At 44.3% G+C, this 24,884-nt stretch overlaps 1 protein-coding gene across 1 annotated transcript in view; it reads right to left on the reverse strand.

Moving 5' to 3' along the window:
* Positions 1-2,133: 2,133 nt before the first annotated feature.
* LOC126485021 (protein turtle homolog B-like) overlaps positions 2,134-24,884 on the reverse strand; it is a 465,069-nt gene continuing 442,318 nt past the window's right edge. Inside the window, exons 6-7 of the mRNA XM_050108625.1 lie at positions 16,841-17,125; positions 2,134-2,288 (exon numbers count right to left, since the gene is read on the reverse strand). Of these exons, the coding sequence (XP_049964582.1) occupies positions 2,134-2,288; positions 16,841-17,125 (440 nt within the window). The remainder of the gene's footprint in view (positions 2,289-16,840; positions 17,126-24,884) is intronic.

Here is a 24,884-nt window from a genome sequence, read left to right on the forward strand (position 1 = left end):
TGGTTTGCATGTTGCCTTTATAGGGCCGTTTGTCTTTCGTTTTGGGTCATACCCATAATATAACCACTGGCGTCTCGGAGTACTTCACCATATGAGTTTGACAAGATGAGTATTATATGTATTTATTAATGTTGCAGACTGGACTGAAGTAGTCAAACGGTAATCAGTTCGAATAAATGTTTCGATTCTACGTTTTAATCGCTGAGAAGCGAAATGGATCAGCCACAGCCTATTATTTATTTTCTACGCATGCCACTGTATCATAGACAGGTAGTACACAGGGTGTTACAAAAAGGTACGGCCAAAATTTCAGGAAAAATTCCTCACACACAAATAAAGAAAAGGTGTTATGTGGACATGTGTCCGGAAACGCTTAATTTCCATTTTAGAGCTCATTTTAGTTTCGTCAGTATGTACTGTACTTCCTCGATTCACCACCAGTTGGCCCAATTGAAGGAAGGTAATGTTGACTTCGGTGCTTGTGTTGACATGCGACTCATTGCTCTACAGTACTAGCGTCAAGCACATCAGTACGTAGCATCAACAGGTTAGTGTTCATCACGTACATGGTTTTGCAGTCAGTGCAATGTTTACAAATGCGGAGTTGGCAGATGCCCATTTGATGTATGGATTAGCACGGGGCAATAGCCGTGGCGCGGTACGTTTGTATCGAGACAGATTTCCAGAACGAAGGTGTCCGGACAGGAAGACGTTCGAAGCAATTGATCGGCGTCTTAGGGAGCACGGAACATTCCAGCCTATGACTCGCGACTGGGGAAGACCTAGAACGGCGAGGACACCGGCAATGGACGAGGCAATTCTTCGTGCAGTTGACGATAACCCTAATGTCAGCGTCAGAGAAGTTACTGCTGTACAAGGTGACGTTGACCACGTCACTGTACGGAGAGGGCTACGGGAGAGCCAGTTGTTTCCGTACCATGTACAGCGTGTGCTGGCACTATCAGCAGCTGATTGACCTCCACGGGTATACTTCTGCGAATGGTTCATCCAACAATGTGTCAATCCTCATTTCAGTGAAAATGTTCTCTTTACGGATGAGGCTTCATTCCAACGTTATCAAATTGTAAATTGTCACAAACAACATGTGTGGGCTGACGAGAACCCGCAATTGTGCAATGTGTCAGCAACATAGATTTTCTGTGAACGTTTGGGCAGGCACTGTTGGTGATGTCTTGATTGGGCCCCATGTTCTTCCACCTACGCTCAATGGAGCACTTTATCATGATTTCATACGGGATACTCTAACTGTGCTGCTAGAACATGTGCCTTTACAAGTACGACAAGACATGTGGTTCATGCACGATGGAGCTCCTGCACATTACAGTCGAAGTGTTCGTACGCTTCTCAACAACAGATTTGGCGACCGATGGATTGGTAGAGGCGGACCAATTCCACCAAATGTAGAGACTCTTCGTGCTCGTATTGTGGACGGCTGTAATACAATACGCCATTCTCCAGGGCTGCATCAGCAGATCAGTGATTCCATGCGACAGAGGGTGGATGCATGTGTCCTCGCTAACGGAGGACATTTTGAGCATTTCCTGTAACCAATTGTTCGAAGTCACGCTTGTACTTTCTGTTGCTGTGTGTTTCCATTCCATGATTAATGTGATTTGAAGAGAAGTAATAAAATGAGTTCTAACATGGAAAGTAAGCGTTTCCGGTCACATGTCCACATAACATATTTTCTTTCTTTGTGTGTGAGGAATGTTTCCTGAAAGTTTGGCCGTACGATTTTGTATCACCCTGTATAACCTGCAGTACTGTGGAGAGCGGTTCACCGAAGTCTGGAAAATCCGGAAAATAGCTAAGTACTCGAGTAGCTGATCTCTCTGTAAGACAATGAGGGGTGGGCACTAAAGGATAAAGCAACTCGTCGTTAACGGTTACAAAAGATATTTATTAGGTCTTATTTTACAAAGATAGAGACATCGAGTAGTGGTGGTGGCGGTCCGCCGGTAGGAGAGCGCCGACGGCGGGGTGTCAAGCGGGTAGCGGCGGCGGCAGGCGCCACTGCGGCCGGGCGGGCGGCCGCAGCGGTCGCGTCTCACTCGCCGAGCCGGCGCCGCGCGCGCTCCGTTGCCGCGCTCAGTGCTGACGCCGGGCGACGCGTCAGCTCCACGACGCCGCGGTCAGCGTCATCAGCGACAGCAGCAGCAGCAGCTGCTGAAGCGTCAGGAAGACCGCCGACGCCGGCCACGGGGCCGCGGCCGCCGCCGACGCCGACGCCTTGCGCGTGTCCTGCTGCATCGGTGCCGGCTTCTCTGCTGCAACAACATCCCGACGTACGACTTCCAGGTTGGTCACACAAAACCTCTGCGTTTTATTGCAGACGGTTTGGCCTACGTTTTACTAAACTCCAGCATTAGTCAAAATGGTAGGAGAGGTCACAGTGATATACAAGGGCTACCGTAGCACCTCCTCCAGTTTGTATTGCCACGTGTACTCGTAGGTATAGTTTGCATCAGTGTCGCCAGGTGAACCATTTCTGGAAGTTTCTTGAAATATCTCATGCGTGTAATACTTCCCTATTCTGGAACATTCATTGACAACAAAGTGTTTCGGGTCGGCACTATTGTATAAAAGACTCTTGGGCCTCTTGCCGTATCGGTATAGGATGAAACCCCACACTTTCGACAATTACCTTCATCGTCTTCGTCAGGAGCAAGAGACTGTCGAAACGGTTTTTATTTCCTTTATTGAATTTCAATTCTCCCCGGAAGGGGGCGGGCTGGCAGCAGTTTAGTACGCTGCTCCACAGCCTGCAGATTTTTTAAAAACGGAAAAAGAAAAACAAGAAAAACAGGCGATAAAACGGTGGCTTAAAGTGAAAAATGGCAGAAAATTGCGGAAAGTTAAATCAGAAAGCAAAGGGGTTGGCAATGTTAATAAAATACACAGGGATCAGACAAGTAACATAGTAGACACACAATTAAAAAACATGGCGTCAGACTGGTTTCTGTTCGCAAGAGATTAAAAAAAAAAAAACCAGCGACAGTATGATGGCCGTTCGCAACACTTCCCAAAAGAGACACAACACGGAACACACACTGTAAATCACTCACTGTAAAACACTGCACGAAAATGTTGGCACAAAGATGACACTCCCTAGCAAAGGTGATTTCCCTAAATCACTCCAGGCCAATGCCGGGATGTTTCCTCTGAAAGGGCACGGCCGACTTCCTTCCCCATCCTTCCCTAATCCAATGAGACCGATGACCACGTTGTCTGGTCTCCTTCCCCAAACCAACCAACCAACCCTAGCCAAGGGCAGATGGGGGGGGGGGGGGTACCTGGAGGAGGGGGAAAACATGGAGGGTGGAGAGGAAAAAACGAAAAGAGGGTGGGGAACCAAAGGAGGGAGAGGACTCATAAGGGGGAAGAGGGGCAGGGCAGACGCGAGAGGGAATGGGAAAAGGTAGAGGAGGGAAATGCAAAAGGACTCGGGGGAGAGTAGGGGGCAGAGAGAGGGGAGGTGGGAAAGAAAGAGGATGGAAGGGGGGGAGAGGGAGCCCGGGAAAAGGACAGAGGAAAGGAGGAGGAGTGAGGATCAGAGTTGATAGGAGGGATAAATGGAGGGAGAGAGGGCATCATCCGGGAGGGGGAGTTGAAGGAAGCAGCCTTGGGAAAGGAGATGAAGGGTGTAGAGGTGGAGGGTAGGGCAGACTCAACAGTGAAGACGTGGCAGGGGGCGGGGTTGGGAGAGGAGAGGAGCAACCAGGGGTGAGGGGGATCAAGGCGGCGGGAGGTGTAGAGGATGCGGATATGTTCGAGGAATAGGAGCAGGTGGGGGAAAGGAATGAAGTCATAGAGGATCCATGTGGGGGACAGGAGGCATATACGGAAGGTGAGGCGGAGTGCATGACGCTCAAGGATCTGAAGGGACATAGAATTAGGGGGGGGGGGGCAGATATCCAGGCATAACAGAGGCTGGGACGGATTAAGGATCTCTAGGTGTGGAGGACGGTAGAGGGCTGCAACCTCCATGTCCAACCAGAGAGGAGTTTGAGGAGTCGGAGGTGGTTGTGGGCTTTGGATTGGATGGAGTGGAGATGAGGGATCCAGGTGTGCTGAGGGTCAGTGGTGAGGCCAAGGTGGGTAAGGGTGGGGGTGAGGTGGACAGGACGGGCGGAGATGGTAAGGGAGAAATCCAGGAGCCGGAAGGAGCGAGTGGTACGACCTATGATGACTGCCTGGGTCTTGGAAGGATTGATTTTCAGGAGCCACTGGTTACACCAAGCGGCAAAAAGGTCAAGGTGATTCTGGAGAATGCGTTGCGACCGTTGGAGGGTAGGAGTGAGGGCGAGGAATGCGGTGTCATCGGCATATTGCAAGAGGTGTAGTCGAAACTGCTGCTATGTTCGTCTTATATACGTAATTCAAGTACTATTATAAGCCTCAGAATCCAACATAAGATACTGTTTGGTGAAACTAAAACTTTTTCCCAAGCTCCTACATACTGGGATTCTGTAAATAAAGTGGGAGTAGAAATAACTTGGAATAATTTTCGATGATTGAGCCATGATTTTACAACGAGACCAGCGTTGGGAAGCACGAAAAGATGAGTGCCTAGTTTATTCATTATTTCATGAAATAACTTTATTAACTGTGCTCTAATGACACCTGCCGCATAATAACTTTGTTGTTGCCTGAAAATTCAGTTTTTAGCAGCGTGAGGAACACCACAATCATGATTAAATTTTGACCTTTGTTGTGGGAGGGTTGTTGGAGGCTGCACTCAACAACAACGAATATGTCCAGTTCTCGATTTTTAATATGCCGTTGATGTTCCTGACGAAGAAGATGAAGGTAACTGTCTAAAACTTGGGGTTTCATTCTGTATCGATGCGGCAATAAGTCAGAGAATGTATTAGGTTTCCTTTACTTTACGTCTATGGTCACAAACGTTTTGCTAACAGATTACCGGTTTCGGTCTATATTGACCATCATCAGATCTGCAGCAGAAAATGGGAATCATACAGCTCCATCACCACTTTCACCTGTTTTCTAAAAACACGTAACACGTTACTTACTTCGTTGTCTGTGATTTTACAGAATTATAACATCTACCTATTGGCTGAATCATCCCTGATTACCATGAAGGCTGACTGTTTCATAGGTTCTCTAAGCACTCCCGAAGCACCATGGGACTTAACATCTGGGGTCATCAGTCCCCTAGAACTTAGAACTACTTAAACCTAACTAACCTAAAGACATCAAACACATCCATGCCGGAGGCAGGATTCGAACCTGCGACCGTAGCGGTCGCGCAGGGTAATTTTTTATTAACAGCTATTATTGGTACGTATTTATGAAGAAACGACTTCTAAGGTGGAACAACGAAAGATGCCGAAATTGTCAAGATAACATATGACTTTAACGAGCTTTCATTACACAAGTGTCCGAAACAGCGAATGTAGGCTCGTGTTGGCGTATTCACTACAATAAGCGGAAACAGATTAAAGCCATCATTTAACGAAAAATGTGGTTCTCCGAGTGCGAATTCAGTCAGCTGCAGAATCGTAGCCATGTTAACTCGTAAAGTGTTACAACGTTCCATTCTGTGGTGGTTCGCCATGTATGCGTTTTTTTCCTTTTTTATGAGACAATCCCGATGGAACATAAAACAGAGCTGTATCGGCGTGTACCGTTTCCACGAGTTATGGCTTCAATTTAGATTAATGCACTGTGTTATACAAAAGAAGCGGCAGATGAAACTCAGTAGTTCGCGGAGTGCAGATTAAAATCCCCATCACCACAGGAGAAAACGGCTTCTCATAGAATATAGAATAAGTATTGGAAAGTGATGAAAGGAATCCAACACCTCAGAAAAACTCCTATACATAATTAAATGAATGTACTACAACGGAAGTCTGTACCAAAATTTTGAAGCTCCTGGCAAAACATTCTCACATTACTTTTTCTCTCTCTTCTGTTAAAAAGAGAACAACTGTGGTATAACGCACTTTTTGAATCGGTGGTCAAGGCAATGTACCTCACGAGGAAATAGCGTTCGAGTCCGCTATTCAGTAATTGAATTTTGAGGCTCCTTCAAAACGAGTCGATGATATTAAATGGAAATTCAAAGGAAGTGGAAGTTCACTGGGATAAAAGTTATAGATTACCTGGACGTTTCATCTACATGTACATTATAGTGTGCAAGCCATTTAACGGTGTGTGACGGAAGGTACTTCTGGTACCACTAACTGATCCTCCTTACCCTTTTCCACTGGCGAATGGCGCGTGGGAAAAACGGAAGTAGGTAAGCCTCTGTATTACCTCTAATTTCTATAATATTGTTGTCGTGGTCGTTTCACCTGATGTATGGTTGGAGAGGTCCACGTAAAATGTTGTCCGACTCTGCCCTGCCCGACACTGCTAGCTCGAAATTACAATGGTAAATCTCTCCGTGATACGCAATGCCTCTCTTGTAACGTCTGCCAATGGATTTTCCTGAGCACCTCGATAAAGCTCTCGCGCCAAATAAAGGATCACGTGACGAAACACGCTAATCTTCGTTGGATCTTCTGTATCTGTTCTACCAGGCCTACCGAGTAAGGACCCAATATTAATGAACAATACTGAAGAATCTGTCGAACAAGTGCCTTATAAGGCACTTCCTTCGTGAATGATTTACATTTCCTTAAAATTTGTCCTCTGTATTTGCCTGTCGTTTGTCTTTTGTACTATTTATGTGGTAATGCTACTTAAGATTGCTCTAGATGGCTACTCCATGATAATTTAGAACAGATACGGTGTCAGGAGTTTGTCATCAATGGTGTAAATGTAGAGTAGCGTCTATCTTTTCCTACGTATGCGCAGTATGTTACAGTTACTCACGTTCAGAGTCAACTGCCCGAGCATGCACCATTCACAAATCTTCTGCAGGTCGCTCTGCGAATCGATACGATCTTCTGTCGTTCCTGATTTCTTATAGCCAATCTCATCATTTGCGGAAAGTCCTAAACAAGTTCCCACGTTCTCTACCAGGCCTTTCATACGCACTGCCAACAATAACGCTCCTATCAGACTTACTAGGGGTACTCCGGAAATTACCTTCACATGTATCGGCTAATCGGCTATTTCCGTTAAGAGAGACCTGCTGAGTTCTATCAGCAAGGAAGTCTTGAATCCATTTGGTAGTCTGATCCAATATTCGATTAGGTCGTTTTTTTTTCAGTAACTGGCAGAGCGGGACGGTGTCAGGTGCCTTCCTGGAGTCAAGGTATACGGAATAAACATGAGCGAAGTTGTCTACAGTGCTTTGACTCCCGTGGAGGAACAGGAGAGACCTCAGTTTCACAAGATCTCTCTCTGCGGAATCTATGTTGATTTTTGCAGAGGAGATTTCCGTTCTTCTAAAACGTAATAATTCTTCAGCAGAAAACACGTTCCTTAATTTGACAACAGACTGAATTCAACGACAAAGGCCTATAATTATCTGCATCTGTCTTACAGTCCTTCTTGAAAACAAAAATAACTAGAGGCTTTTTCCAGTCGCATAGCACCCTTTGTTGTTCCTGCGATGTATCGGTGGTTATAAGTTCAAGGATGTCCAGGATGGGCTGGAATTATCGTATGGCAGAGATATTTGGTAGATATGCTAGTGTGTTAATGAGGTACCGATTTGTGCTGTAAAAAAATTAGTTCCAGTTTTAGCCATCAGGTGTGGATATGGAGCTATACACTGTTGGAATTACAGCTGTAACGCGAGCTAACGGTATGGCTATCGACAAGAGAGACGGTGCGCTCTTAGTGAAACTGTTCTGTGTAGACGGCAGCAGTTGCAGTGCTGATTTGAGAAAGTATCGACGACTGAAAGGTCTAAGGAGAGCCCCGTTGTCTTCAAATTAGGTAAAGAAGATGAGAATGAAATTCGAAAACACGGGTGAGCTTGGTGTGCCATCTGGAGGAGGAAGGAGTCCCACCACGGTGGAAGTTATTGACTGCGTTGCTGTTACTGTAACTGACCATTCAGCATGTGCCACTGGATAGTGCTAATTCTCGCGGCGAGTCACAAGAATTGTCCCTCCTGTGGTCAACAATTCGGTAAGTTTTTCGGTGTATTTTACACTGGTGCCAGTACAACACCCATATGGTGCAGCAAGTAAAACCTGATGATCAAAAGCAGTTCTGAATTTGCTTTTCCTTTTATGGCATGGATCGAAGTTCATGACATGTGAAGACATGAGCAGGGCAACATTCTAAGGGGAGACGAAGCACATTCTACCCTACGGGATGCAGTGAATACATAGGACCGTCGAGTTTCGGGTACTGTTCAACTCCGTGCTGTACACGAAGAGCCACTGCTTTCGCCGTATGTGACTGTGCTGTGCGGATTCACAAGCACCTATATTCTCGATCCGTTGTTCCTTCAAGATAATACTTCCATAAAGCCTACACTACTGGCCATTAAAATTGCTACACGAAGAAGAAATGCAGACGATAAACGGGTTTTCATTGGACAAATATATTATACTAGAACTGACATTTAAAGCAATTTGGGTGCATAGATCCTGAGAAATCAGTACCCAGAACAACCACCTCTGGCCGCAATAACGGCCTTGGTACGCCTGGGCATTGAGTCAAACAGAGCCTGGATGGTGTGTACAGGTACATCTGCCCATGCAGCTTCAACACGGTACCACACTTCATCAAGAGTAGTGATTGGCGTATTGTGACGAGCCAGATGCTCGGCCACCTTCGACAAGTTTTCAGTTGGTGAGAGATCTGGAGAATGTGCTGCACAGGACAGTAGTCGAACATTTTCTGTATCCAGAAAGGCCCGTACAGGACCTGCAACAAGCAGTCGTGCATTATCCTGCTGAAATGTAGGGTTTCGCAGGGCTCGAATGAAGGGTAGAGCCACGGGTCGTAACACATCTGAAATGAAACGTCCACTGTTCAAAGTGCCGTCAATGCGAACAAGAGGTGACCGAGACGTGTAACCAATGGCACCCCACACCCATCACGCTGGGTGATACGCCAGTATGACGATGACGAATATACGCTTCCAATGTGCGTTCACCGCAATGGCGCCAAATACGGATGCGACCATCATGGTGCTGTGAACAGAACCTGGATTCGCCCGAAAAAATGAGGTTTTGCCATTCGTGCACCAAGGTTCGTCGTTGAGTACACCATCGCAGGCGCTCCTGTCTGTGATGCAGCGTAAAGGGTAACTGCAGCCATGGTCTGCGAGCTGATAGTCCATGCTGCTGCAAACGTCGTCGAACTGTTCGTGCAGATGGTTGTTGTCTTGCAAACGTGCCCATCTGTTGACTCAGGCCATGCGGATAGTACGCCTGTCATCTCGACTGCTAGTGATACGAGGCCGTTGGGATCCATCACGGCATTCCGTATTACCCTCCTGAACCCACCGATTCCATATTCTAATAACAGTCATTGGACCTCGACCAAAGCGAGCTGCAATGTCGCGATACGATAAACCGCAATCGCGATAGGCTACAATCCGACCTTTATAGAAGTCGGAAACTTGATGGTACGCATTTCTCCTCCTTGTATGAGGCAGCACAACGTTTGACCAGGCAACGCCGGTCAACTGCTGTTTGTGTAAGAGAAATGGTTGGAAAATTTCCTCATGTCAGCACGTTGTAGGTGTCGCCACCGGCCCCAACCTAGTGTGAATGCTCTGAAAAGCTGATCATTTGCATATCACGGCATCTACATCCTGTCGGTAAATTTCGCGTCTGTAGCACGTCATCTTCGTGGTGTAGCAATTTTTATTGCCAGTAGTGTATAAGGTGTACCATGAAAGATTTCTAGATCTCCGTGTACAGCATATAATTGCTGCTTTTTGAAGAGCACAAAGTAGTGGAAATCAAAGTTTCCATGTAACATAAGGCAACACTTCATCACGCTCGCCGGCTGAAAGATCTGCTTAATGCAAAATTCCACGAATATGTTACCTCCATAGGTTTCCCAGATGTATGGCCCGCAAGTTCACCTGATCTCAGTCCATTTGACTCTGAGGATATCTAAAAGAACTCGTTTACCAAGGACACATCCGACATTAACCTGCTTTGAAGGAAAAGTATACAGGAACACGTTAATATTGCACTGTAACTACTGCCGGCAACGGTTGATCACGTCGTTTTACGATTCCGCTGAAGTCTGGTGCTGATCGTATTGCGCAAATTGTGTAAGCGGCGGTTTATTTAAGACCCGCATAATGCCTTTAGCACTTGATTGACGTTTTTTGCCCGCGTCCGGTTGCTAATCCATTACCTTTGGAATCATTTCTACAGGTCTTTCTTATATTCATAACACTAGATCTGCAGCCGTTGGCCACACTTGGAATTACTTTTTCTCATCGTAAATCAGTTTCTCATAACCCATTAAAATATCTACAACGTTTCTCTGCCATACCATATTACAGACTACACAGAACCTCTGCGTGTAGCTGCACGTTAATTACAATCAACCAGCACGATAAACTGTTGCTGGAAGGGGACCTAATTCTTTCGCATAATTATTATAGTATCTTACAGGTGTTTCGTCTGGTCCTAATGCCTTTCCACTTCCAGGCGACTGTAATTGGATTTCTGTTCCGCGCTTGGTTATCTTGATACCTGGTATATCCACATTCGTACGATGAATGAAAGGAGGGACCGTTCTAAGATCTTCCGCAGTGAAACAGTTTCGGAAGACCGAATTCAGTACATCGGCCATCTCTCTGTTATCGTCCGTTTCGGTTCCAGTATGGTCACTCAGTGAACAAGTAGAGGATTTGGAACTGCTAACTGATTTTACATATAACAGAAGTGGTATACCTGAAGTAACATCACGGAAACATAGATGCAGAATCCCCTTAAGTATTCCGAATAGGAATAAACATAATGTCAAAGGCTGAAAAAATCGTATTACACAAAATTTACCATTCCGCTGACAGCTTCAGTGCAATATCAGCATACTCAGTGATTGTTCGAGAACCTGAATTTTAATAGCATCTGACCTAATCTTCATATATAGTTCTGCCAATTTGTCATAAACAAAATGATAAATTGCAATTTCTGTTCGAAATGTTTAAGCGGTAATAAGTTTCATCATCATGTATTCTTACAGGTTGGATATAACTATATTTACATGACAATCATAACCCGAGAAACTACAATAAAAAGGAGAATAAGGGTTTCAGTGCACTTTTCTACACTTACATCCAAAAAGACACTCCTCAAGCCACTGTAAGGTGCATGGCGGAGGGTAACCTGTACGACTACTTCTCATTTCCCTTTCTGATCCACTCGCAAATACAGAGAGGGAAAAACTGTCTATACTCCCCAGTATGAGCCCTAATTTCTCGTATCTTATCTTCGTCGTCATTACACGCGATGTGTGTTGGCGGCAGCAGAGTCGTTTTTCAGTCAGCTTGAGATGTCTGTTTTCTATTTTTTCTCAATAGTGTTTCCCGAAAAAAAAAGTCGCCTTCCCTCCATGAATTCCCATTTGAGTTTCCGAAGCATGTTCGTAACATTTAGGTTTTTTCGAACCTACCAGTAACAAACCTATTAGCCCCCCTCAGAATTCATTCGGTGTCTCCCTTCAATCTGACCTGGTACGGATTGCAAACAATCGAGCAGTACTCAAGGACTGCTTGCACCAGCGTCCTGTATGCAATCCCCTATACAGGTGAACCATTCTTTCGTAAAATTCTCCCAATAAACCGAAGTCGATCATTCGCCTTCCCTACCACACTTTTCACATGCTCGTTCCATCTCATATCACGTTTCAACGTTACGCCCAGATTTTTAAACGACTTGACTGTGCCAAGCTGGACGCTAGTAATACTGTATCCGACCATTACAGGTTTGTTCTTTGTACTCATCCGCATTAACTTACATTTTTCCACATTTAGTGCTAGCTGACATTCATCACACCTACTGGAATATTGTGTAAGTCGTGTTGTATCTTTGTACAGTCACTCAACTTCGAGACCTTACCGGTCACTAAGCCATCATCGGCAAACAACGGCTGCCCACCCTGTCGCCAAATCATTTATGTATACAGAGAACAATAGTGGTCCTATCGCATTTTCCTGGTGCACTCCTGACGATACGCTTGTCTTTGATGTGAAGAATACTGTGAAAATATATGCAGAAATGAAGTGGGAACCATCCAGACAGCAGTAATGTGACACAAGCTTCTTTTGCAAATGATTTAGGGCACGGTGATATTTCAATTGCGTTTCAGTTGGTATGGTTCAGAGACAACTAAGGAAGTGAAAATATTTCAAAAAGGTGGAGAATTAGTCATAATAAGTCGAATTGATCAATTTCAAGAACTGATAAATGGAATGGAGGCACAATCTCTTGTAGTACGCAAATCAATGACGTAACTTGGAAGTGCAACAGACGAAACTATAAATAATTCCTAAAATAATTCCGTTAAACCGTGAATACAGCAACACGCAGGATTACAGAAAGTGACTGAATAAGGAAGACAGTAGAAAACGATGTTAACTATTGTATATGCCTGCTTTCCTTGGATGCTTTTGGTACCGTGGTTCTGTAGGATTTACCAATAAATAAGTAGACTGCTAAACTACGAAAAATGATGGGGCATTAGTAACAATAGTCGAGGAATGATGACGATGAAGAAATCTTAATAAAACGTGGAATACACTAACGGGACATTTCAATCAGTAATGAAACTGGAACATACTGTAACATATGACAAATATAAGTATAAAATTAATGTATCTGGAATACATACTACACTCTACGGAGGATGTTATAGATAACTTAGTATGGAAAAAGTAGTGTAAAGCAGACAACCGTAACATCGTACTGAAGCCACTGCATAAAATATGTTCCTGAAACCAGTTGAATAATTTATTATTGAAAGGAAACATATTCCTGAATACACCTACGATTGTACACGCTTAACGAGAGTCGAGGTGAAATCAGGAATTTAACCTATAATATATTACACGCTGTGGGCAGAACATGAAGAAAATTATATTATATATATTTCATTAGCTAACATAGGAGCTGACTAAGTGGTTAAAATACGGAACCTGTTCAGAAGAAGTACAATACTAATCTTCATCCGGCATTTCCGATTTACGTTCTGCAGTGTTTTCCAAACCAATTCGAAATCCAAAATTTTGTAGACCACGTCGTATCGTCAACTTATGTGGCAACGTTTTCACCACTGTGATCTTTAGTGGCGCACTACATACTCAGTTGAGGAGCAAGGAAGTATTATAGTAGTGGAAACTTTGTTTCGACGTTTTACTATATGGAAGAGTTCACAACGCAGAGGAATTTTATGAAGGCGCTCTTAGTGCAAACACCATTTACCCTGAAGATATGCCTTAAGCTCATACATTCCTAAAACAAGTCTTCCGCAGAAATTCAGGTATTTCTGGTAAGACTGAAAGCAAAACACACCCGAAGAAGATCTCGAGAGGCTTGCATGTGACTCAGTGACGGGGAAGATTATCCGCTTCCTGAAGAAACAGGACGTCAACGGCCTTGAGACTAGCGCTTGGATGGGGGACCGTCTTGGTCTGCCGAGCGCTGTTGACGAGCGGAATGCGCTCAGCCCTTGTGAGGCCAATGGAGGAGCTGCTTCTTTCAGAGGCAACGGATCTTCTCACGAAAGCTGATATCAGCCGGAAGAGCAGTGTGCTGGTCACATGCCTCTCCATACCCACAACCAGAGACGCCTATCGGTTGATGATGAAACAGAGCTCGGTCGGCACTGGTTGGCCTTCTGAGACCTGTTTGGTAGGCGTTTAATTTAGCTCAGAAGAAGCAGAACACAGCAACAAACCAGAGATCCTCTCCGAAAATATGACTGCTACGAGGCCAGTGAGCAACGATACAGAACTCACAGCGTATATGACATTAAATGCGAACATTTTAGCTTAGGATTTACTGTGACCGTTATTGATATCGAATGAAACAACAAGTTCACTATTACCATTCACTCGTAATACTAAGTTTGTTGTTTCATTCGGTATATAACCCTCACTCTTTGCGCCTGCGAAACGTTGAGAAAATGGCTACGGCAGAAAACGTTCTACAAAATGGACACTAACTGCAGTCTGTGATATCTCTGGAATTACTAAGACGAGCTGTTATATCTTGGAGAACACTCTGAATGAAATTGGTGGACTGAAACTCAGCTAATCTGACCACGGTGAGACAGAAGCGGACACAGAACGTATATATTGCTGAAGTTGACTGAGGATACGGAACAGGCTCCCAAGTATGTGACTGGCTAGAAGATCTCTTAAGTAATACAACCAAGTATGTGGCCTTCGGCGGCAACTGTTCTTCGGAGACAAGGGTAATATCAGGGGTGCCTCAGGGAAGTGCGATTGGGCCGTTGGTCTATTCTATACACAGATGGTCTGGCAGACTGTGTAGGCAGCAGTCTGCAGTTATTTTCTGATGATGCTTCCGTGTACAGGAAGGTGTGTGACTTTAGGCTGATGCAAGAAGACCTAGACAAAATTTCTACTTGGTGTGATGAATGGCAGCTGGCTCTCAATGTAAGAAAATGTAAGTTAATGAGTACGAGGAGGAAATACAAACCCGTAATTTTCGGATACTGCATAATTGTATCCTGCTTGATACAGTCACGACGTTAAAACACCTGGGCGTAACGCTGCGAAGCGATATGAAACAGAGCGAGAATTTGAAGATTGTTCTGCGGAAGGCTAACGATCGACTTCGATATCTTGGGAGAATTTTAAGAAAGTGTGGTTCATCCGTAAAGGTGGCCGCACAAAGCAGCTACTGCGACCAACTCTTGAGTACTGCTCGAGTGATTGGGATCCGCACCCGTCAGACCGAAAGAGGACATCGAAGCAATTCAGAGGAGAGCCGCTACATTTGTTACCGGTAGGTTATACCAGCATACAAGTGTTACTGATATGCTTCGAAAACTCGGACTACTGACTGAGAAAGTTTAGGGAACCGGCATTTGATGCTGAATGGAGAACCATCCTATTGCCGCCAACGTACATTTCGCATAGGTACCACGACGATAAGATAAGATACGAGAAATTACGGCTCATACAGTGGCATAGAGACAATTACTTTTCCGTCGCTCTGTTTGCGAGTGGAACAGAAAAGGCAACTAGTAGTTGTGGTACACGGTACCTTCCGCCAACCACGCTATGATGGCTTGCGAGTATATACGATGGCAGTTCAATAACTAATGCAACACTTTTTTTTTCTCGGCCAATTTTGGTTGAAAAAACCGGAAATTTCTTGTGGAATATTTTCAAACATTCCCGCTTCGTCTCGTATAGTTTCATTGACCTCCGACAGGTGGCAGCGCTGTACGGAGCTGTTTAAATGGCGTCTGTAACGGATGTGCGTTGCAAACAACGGGCAGTGATCGAGTTTCTTTTGGCGGAAAACCAGGGCATCTTAGATATTCATAGGCGCTTGCAGAATGTCTACGGTGATCTGGCAGTGGACAAAAGCACGGTGAGTCGTTGGGCAAAGCGTGTGTCATCATCGCCGCAAGGTCAAGCAAGACTGTCTGATCTCCCACGTGCGGGCCGGCCGTGCGTAGCTGTGACTCCTGCAATGGCGGAGCGTGCGAACACACTCGTTCGAGATGATCAACGGATCACCATCAAACAACTCAGTGCTCAACTTGACATCTCTGTTGGTAGTGCTGTCACAATTGTTCACCAGTTGGGATATTCAAAGGTTTGTTCCCGCTGGGTCCCTCGTTGTCTAACCGAACACCGTAAAGAGCAAAGGAGAACCATCTGTGCGGAATTGCTTGCTCGTCATGTGGCTGAGGGTGACAATTTCTTGTCAAAGATTGTTACAGGCGATGAAGCATGGGTGTATCACTTCGAACCTGAAACAAAACGGCAATCAATGGAGTGGCGCCACACCCACTCCCCTACCAAGAAAAAGTTTAAAGCCATACCCTCAGCCGGTAAAATCATGGTTACAGTCTTCTGGGACGCTGAAGGGGTTATTCTGTTCGATGTCCTTCCCCATGGTCAAACGATCAACTCTGAAGTGTATTGTGCTACTCTTCAGAAATTGAAGAAACGACTTCAGCGTGTTCGTAGGCACAAAAATCTGAACGTACTTCTCCTTCTTCATGACAACGCAAGACCTCACACAAGTCTTCGCACCCGAGAGGAGCTCACAAAACTTCAGTGGACTGTTCTTCCTCAAGCACCCTACAGCCCCGATCTCGCACCGTCGGATTTCCATATGTTTGGCCCAATGAAGGACGCAATCCGTGGGAGGCACTACGCGGATGATGAAGAAGTTATTGATGCAGTACGACGTTGGCTCCGACATCGACCAGTGGAATGTTACCGTGCAGGCATACAGGCCATCATTTCAAGGTGGCGTAATTCCGTAGCATTGAATGGAGATTACGTTGAAAAATAGTGTTGTGTAGCTAAAATATTGGGGAATAACCTGGTGCATTTCAATGCTGAATAAAACAACCCCTGTTTCAGAAAAAAAATGTGTTGCATTACTTATTGAACTGCCCTCGTAAGTACAGGTAGATGTAAATCAGTGACGACACAATGGAGGAAACGTAAGAAGCTGCGTAGAACAAAAACCGGTACAAGGTACCGGAGCATTTTAAGGCTGAAATCAGAAGGGAATTTAAATACTTCACGCAGTTGGTAGACTAAAGGTAATATACTAAATCACAAACATCTTTTCACTTGAAGGGTACTAGTACATCGATGGGACACAGTAAGTCAGCAACTAGATCCCGAAGCCTATCCTGGTTAGAGGAGACGCAAGCTGAGCACGGGAAATGGTTGAGTGACATAGGCTGCCCTCTATCTCACCTTCGAGCACGTGCACGGTGATGCTGGCGGCCCTCGCGTTGGAGGGCGCGCACGTGTAGTTGCCGGAGTCCGTGCGCTCCGCCCTCGGGATGAGCAGCTGACTGCCGCCACGCCCCTTGCTCACAGCCACGCCGCGGTCCTCGTCGTAATTGATCATGCGGTCGTCGTGGTACCAGAAGACGAACACCGGCGCCTCCGTGGCCCGCCTCAACTTGCAGATCAGCCGCAGCTCGCTGCCACTGCGCAGGTGCAGGTCCGGAGCTCCGGCAATCTCCGCCACCGCCTCTGTCGACAGCCCAGGTACACAAGTAAGGTCACTTGCTATATCCTACGTCAGAATCACACAAGCCGCCTCATGGAGAATGACACAAGCTACAACACTTTTGACACAACCATCACCTACCTCACATTCCACTCTCTGGTAATCCATCGAGGAAGGTAAGACTGAAACACTTGAATAATAAAAATTGAAATCAATAGCTATATCCTATCTAAAACTTCGTTTCTTCAAACGTGCTACCAGTTTTGACTTGAAGCTGCGTCATCTTCAGGCCCCAAGCTAATATGGCGTGAAAGTAAGAAGCACCATATCAAAGACCAACAGAATCCTCAGATGGAAACAATACAACTTAGTAAACATGTTATGCCAGCATGTACAGTCAACAATGTCGAGTGCAGCAGATGCAATCGACTTTGCAAGTTGCAAAAAAAAATTGTTCAAATGCCTCTGAGCACTATGGGACTTAGCATTCCCCTAGAACTGAGAATTACTTAAACCTAACCAACCTAAGGACATCACACCCATCCATGCCCGAGGCAGGATTGCAACCTGCGACCGTAGCAGTAGCGCGGTTCCGGACTGAAGCGACTAGAGCCGCTTGGGGCCTGAATACGACGCTTTTACGAGTCGCATGTTTCGAACAAACGACATTTGACTTATAGTACAGCTGTAGGTTTCAGTTTTCATTAAAAATGGACATGAGTGTATGGCGTTGTTGGCCAGGAGGCCCCAGCCGGGGAAGTTCACCGCCAAGTACAAGTCTTATTTCAGTCGACGCCAAATTGGGCGACTTTAGCAGGTAATGCTGATGAAATTATGATGAGAACAACACAGCACCCAGGCCCAGAGCGGAGAAAATCTCCTGTCAGGGCGGGGATCGAACCCTGGCCCGCTGACATGGGAGGTGAGCACGTTATCATCCAGCTAAGCCGGCGGACTCAGTTTTCATTACTCCAGTACTTCAAATACCATTCGCCTGTTCCATTTGTGAACGGAGTGCGGGAGTAACTGTAACTTACCCCCTTTTCCCTCCGATCAGTTAATAACCAGACAGTGAGGTCGTGCGCCCAAACGGATAGGAAACAAGGCATCGGTTATGAAACTAATAGTAGCGAACTCCAAACGTTCACACCGTACCAACCTGCAGCTTACTAGCTTTACAATGTGTTTAACTGATTTAAGTCGAGCAGGTCACATTGGCACTGAACTGGTTTGCAGAGCACATGTTCTATTTTGTTGTAATTTGTTCTTAGTGCGCTGTAGACTGTATTAGTCGATTACTGGCCAGTTACTCTCCATAATAGACCTAACAAGGTAATAGATCCTCATTTTCGTATATACTTACTGTTGAATTTGAAATACTACGTATCACAAAATGGAAAGCTCATTTCCAAAATCGTAATTTGAAATCTACCATAGGTTCTACGGATAGACATAAAAGTTTTCTTATCTTAAAATCGGATTGCTATATACTATTTATGGAAAAGAAACAACTGGATTGTTCGAAGAGAATAATTCTGTGGCTCAACTGATATCTCAAAAGCTGATGTCGGGGAAGTCATAATGGAAACATGTGCTTCATGATGCCCCACAGCTTCCAGTCGTTGCTCCACTCAACTCAGCGATATGTAATCTGTATTTCATGCCCTTAAATACCACTTATATGCTGGAGACATTCAGTTCCATCCAAGCACCAGCTCCAGGAAATTTACTGTTGTCGCATCTAGTATTACGTATGACTATCCTTCACATAAGTATCACAATGGGCAAAAACGATAGTTCATAAATTAAACCGCAAGAAGTCACATGTATACTTTTATTTTCGTGTCAATTCCTCCTATACTGCTTTAAAAACAAATCTCCTGGCACAATTTTGGATGACCATCCACAGTGGGAGGAATACACTGTTGCAGGATGCACAAAATCTCCGTCTTTCCTACGTGCAATCTATCTAAAATTAGACAAAACTTTAATACCGCCTATAGTCCTTCCTTCTCGTTACCATTGCGATGTAGTTCCAATCAGAATAAATAAAGAGTACAACAGCAGCCTCTCCGGTGCCTTTAACTCGATTTAAATTCTGAAAAGACAGAAGCACAAAAGTACTCTAACATACTCTGGAAGGAAATGGCAACATTGTGCTACCAATATCAGGGAGTTGTCTTAAAGAATGTAATAAAATCTAAATCGGCGAAAGGTGCAAATTCTTGGCAACACGACGCACATTCTCTGTAGAGAAACTACTATGAAATCTGTGACAGTGGGAACTTTGTGCTTCTTCAGTTGCTCACATTGCAAGATAAACAGATGAAATCACTCGTAAGGGAAGTCGAAACGTGAAAGGATTTCGAGCTTTGAAGCAGAGCGCTATCGTCTGGTGCTAGTTGGAAAACCAAGTGTTGTGAACAATATATTTACACGTGATCCTGGTACGTGAAGCCATCTTACTGTTACTAATATAACTGTATAACTAAAACGCATCAAAAAGATAAGCATCGTCAGCAATGTAGGCAACTGTCAGCGAGGCTCAGTGAGTCACAAAGTTGCTCCACCAGCCAATACTCTGTCCGACAATAAAAGTGAAGCACCCAGAAGACGTGGTCGGAAGTTAGTGTAACTTCATAGACGCACATACTATGGACGAGGGATAATCGCCCACGTATGACAGTCAAGACGGAAGATCGCTGTATTGTGCACCAAGCGTATCGTAGTCCCTTCACATGTGTGCGAGCCATCTGAGAACAAGCAACGGGCTCCCTTTATGCCATACAGCTTTGACTACCAGCAGCCGCACTACAGTACTACCATACGATGCACGGACTGTCACTAACACCACAGCACAATCGGCTAAGCATGGAGTGGTGACATCACTGATTAGTGTTGACTGCTGATGAATGGTGTCGCATTCGCTTAGCGATGAATCTTGGTTCCGGATTGCCTCGGATGGTCATAGGCGTCGAGTAATGTGACGACCTGGGAGAGACCCGTCCTCCCGAACTTTCGGGGAGACACAGCGGTACTGGTTCTGATGCCATGATGTGGAGAGCTAGACGGTATGGTGTTGGGTCACAGTTGGTAGTGATTGAGGGAACTCTGACGGAACAGCGGAAAGTCACGGGCACACTACTTCCTCAAGTGTTACCTCTCTTATCACCATTTGTCTGCAGGACAGTGCCCGCCCTCCAAGGCATGTTTCTTTATTGTCTGTGTGATGATGAGGTACCCCTGTGGCTGGCAGATCTGTCCCTGATACAACTTACGTGGCAGCAGCTTGCACGTCGACTCCGTCCCAGTGCCAGTCTCCAAGAAACCAAGGGCCAGATGAAACAGATGTTGACCAGCTTGCCTCATAAAAGAGAATGCTATTGATTTATGACACCTTACCACCACAGTATCTAAGCATCCATCCAGGCCAATGGTGTTGCTGCGTCATACTGATAAATGGCCATAAACTTTCAAAATTGATCATAATTTTTTATTTCAGAAATAATATCACATACCTTCTCAACCTGTGAAGTTTCGCTTCGTCTGCTCCTCACTTACGTGTGACTGACTTTTTATTTCAGACTCTGTGCCCGCCAATGCAGGTTTTCTTTCCGCCAACAGACACAGTAGAAGGAGCTGCACAGACCAGCCAGTCCACAAGATGATACTTAAACGTCTTAGCAGTCAAGCTTATTTACTTGTAGCATTGTAACTTACGGACATTCGTGTGATTGTGATTGGGGAAGAAAGTGAACAACTTGAAAAAGAGATCCCTATCATTTTATAAACAAAATGTTATGAAATCTTCTCTTGAAGCGGTGGTCTTTTTAACGGTAAAAATTACTCAGAGAAAACACTAGAAGTTTGGGAAATCTGATATGATATTGTACAGAAAGACGTAAACAGATCGAATACTAAATTAGGAGGTACAGAACCACAGCGGTACTGATTATAACAGTGGATGTTTCAACAGGAAACATCTTGATGCGTCAACGGATAGTTAATTTGATGGTCGGAAGTGGTGGGAGGGGGGGGGGGGGGAGGTTCAAATTGTAACAGGAGATTATAATGACAACTAGGGTATAACTAACGGCGGAGCTACGTTACTGCACTTCACCTCCAAATATCCACTTGTATGCATTTCCTTGCTGTTAAACCTAGGTCGCAGATTATGACCAGTTCGACTGATAACGGATATTATGGCGAATTAATGAACTTGTTGCTCGTTCCAAGCAGTTAAACTACACTCTAACTCAGTAGTCACCCATTATACAACAATACAATGAGGTGACAGAAGTAATGCGATAACAATACGCACACACACATATGGCGGCAGTATCGCGAATAAAAGGGCAGAGCATGGACAGAGCTACCATTTGTGCTCAGGTGATTCATGTGGGAAGGTCTCCGACATAATTATGGCAACGAAACCGGAATTAGCCGATTTTGAACACGGATGGTACTTAGAGCTAGATGCATGGGACATTCGATTTCGGAAATCGTTACGGAGATCCAAAGTGTCAAAACTGAGCAGAGAACACCAAATTTCGGGCATCATCTCGCACCGCAAACAACATGGACTTCACTTACATAGGAGAGCAGCGGCTTTTGTGTAGAGTTTCCAGTGCCAACAGACAACAATACTGCGTGAAATAACGGCAGAAATCATTGTGGAACTTTTTAGACGAACGTATCCGTTACGACAGTGCGCCGAAATGTGGAGTTAGTGGGCTATGGCGACCGTCGTGCGTGCCTTTGCTAAGAGCACGTCTTCGCCTTCAGCGCCTCTCCTGGGCTCGTGACTAGAACGGTAGGACCGTAGACGACTGGAGAACCGTGACCTGGTCAGATGAGTCGCAGTTTAAGTTGGTAAGAGGTGAGGATTCGATTGAGGCGCAGATCCTACGAAGCCATGAACACAAGTTATCAACAAGGAACTGGACGAATTGGTGGTAGCTCCATAATGGTGTGGACTGTGTTTACATAGAAAAGACTTACTTGGAGGCCATTTGCCGCCATATGTGTGTTTCATGTTCACAACAACAATACAAGATTTGTGGGTGACAATGCCCTATGTCATCGGGCAACAATTTTTCGCGATCGGTTTGAAGAAAATTCCGGACAATTCGAGCGAATGATATGACCACATAGTCTCCCAACACCAATCCAGTCCAATGAGACGTAATCGAGACGTCAGTTCGTGCTCAAAATCCCGTGTTGGCAACACTTTTGCTGTTATGGACGGCTATTGAGACAGCCTGGCAGAAGTGTGTCCGGCATGATATTAAGAGATCTCTCATGACTTTTGTCGCCCCAGAGTTCAACATCATCCTCTTTACACTGTAGCTCTTAAGACCATGGAAACGTGACGCGAGTAGTTAGACTGACAGTACAGAGGGATTACGTCCGAATACACACGTCTACATCTACATCCATACTCCGCAAGCCACCTGACGGTGTGTGGCGGAGGGTACCTTGATTACCTCTATCGGTTCTTCTATTCCAGTCTCGTATTGTTCGTGGAAAGAAGGATTGTCGGTATGCCTGTGTGTGGGCTCTAATCTCTCTGATTTTATCATCATGGTATCTTCGCGAGATATACGTAGGATGAAGCAATATACTGCTTGACTACTCGGTGAAGGTATGTTCTCGAAACTTCAACAGAATCAACAAAAGCCCGTCTGTATTTCGCGATAGCGATCGACTGATTCACAATTCTGATTTCAGTTCTCAATTGACGTAGGACCTTAAGGGCATCGTCGACACGAGAACAAAAATAATAATTCATGACGTATTATCATTAGACAAATATTGGTTTTTGATCCTGGTAGCGGATTAGCCTGCTGTAGGTGCATTAACATAACATTAAATTTGGGTAACGCTCAGCAATAATCACAGGAAAAAAAGTGAAAGTGTAAGAAACAGATTTCGACAAGAGGATTAACCAGCTGTAGATGTACTAATATAACAAAAAATGTGCGGTAACACCAAGCAATAATCTTTCGAAAAAATTAAAAATAGTTGTAAAGTAGTAAAGTGGTAAACATATTTCCACATGTGAGGATATAGGATCATCACTTATCCTTGAACTTAAAGAATAACGTTTACCTAGAGATCTTAAGACTTAAAGACGATAAATTCACATCCCCACGAGATTAAGTTCACTTAAAGAATGTTGCTTCATGAGAACACAACTTCCAAAGACAATTTCAAAATAATATCTGTGAAATATATCCGAAATGTTGTGTTCAAACAAACTGAAAGTGAAGAAAATGCACATAATACAGTTATTCCCCGAACATGCTTACGTAAAGAACTGTGGCAATTAAAGTGGAAGTAGCTGTTCATCAGCTATCAATCAACAGGCGCATAACAATCCAAAAATCTTCCACCGTCCTTCCTCGACTAAAGAACTTGCACTTACATAAATCTACTTTACAGAAATGTTATTATTCACATAATGTAATTAACAAAATGACTTAGGATGGATGTGAAATTAAGCCACTATTTACTTATGGCACTGTGGCATGCATGTAATTCTTTTACCTAAACTTTAAAATATATTTCATGCAAAGAAATAAATAATTTTTAAATCTGCAAATATCGAGTACTTGCTATTAAACGAACTCATGTTCTGGAGAGTGCATACTTAAGAAGGGTTATCACCTAATAAGTATTATCATTGTGAACATGCACCAACTAATTACGTGACCATGGAGCAATATTAATTATGCACTGTATAAAATGTTCATACAATATGTATTTAATTTGATAGTAAGTTGCACAAATGTTAAAGGTTAGTAAGCTCAGAAATGAAATATAAACTAGAAGTTTGTGGTGACAGGTCTGTGACATAAAGTTTGCAAATATAATACTTATTTGTACATAAATACTTCAGTATTTTAAATAACCAAATACAAACAAACTTTAGAACACGGTATTTTATTTTAGCTGTCCACTTCACATATGGATACTCTCCTTTGTGGAGAAACCGAGCGACTTTTAGTTCTTCGAAGGCAATTGAAGTCTCACAGCATTTCATAACCCATGTGTATGTGTTTACAAACACACGGAGTCCCGGGTTCCCTTCAGCACATTCAGTGCACAGTTTGTTCTGTACAGTTGTGCCTGGTACTACCACGTCACGAAAGGTTCGCCAAACCAACGTATCAAGTATGATAACGTTGCGTTTCGCACATGAAGATAATACTCGTCTTCTAAAAGCCACTGTAAGCAGTTCGGGGTGCGAGAAATTCTCTTATAGCTTCTTTTTGCTATCCAGCTCGATTTTAGAAAATAGTATAATGCGGACCAAAACACTGTTTGCTCCTCTTTGCAGATTCAAGCTTTTTAGAGCAACCCATTAACGACTCCCGCTGCCATATGGCAATCGTGTGCTCGACTCTACTAAATAGTAGAGTCGTGCACACCATTGCTCCGGAGAGACGTGCGTTTCGGTTGAGTATATTGCTGAGCATAGAATTTTTGTAACATCTTGTGTATTAATGTTACAGATGCACTGCTGCGCGTGTTAATATAATATTCAACTATCTGAATAAATAATGACCACCATCTCTTAGTCGGAACACTGCTGTTCCTATATGACAACGCAAGGTGTTTGCACTACCTATATTATTCTCCGTGTTCCTTTTATATATTATGGCACGCATTTCGCTTATTGGAGCGATTTCTTGTCATATTTTCATGGAGCCTCCAGACATCACTGTAGAAACCGTTTAGAATTCAGAAGACAGGAACGAAGTCAGATGTATGTGTTAT

This window comes from Schistocerca serialis, chromosome 6, assembly GCF_023864345.2.
Source record: "Schistocerca serialis cubense isolate TAMUIC-IGC-003099 chromosome 6, iqSchSeri2.2, whole genome shotgun sequence".
Taxonomy (NCBI): Eukaryota; Metazoa; Arthropoda; class Insecta; order Orthoptera; family Acrididae; genus Schistocerca; species Schistocerca serialis.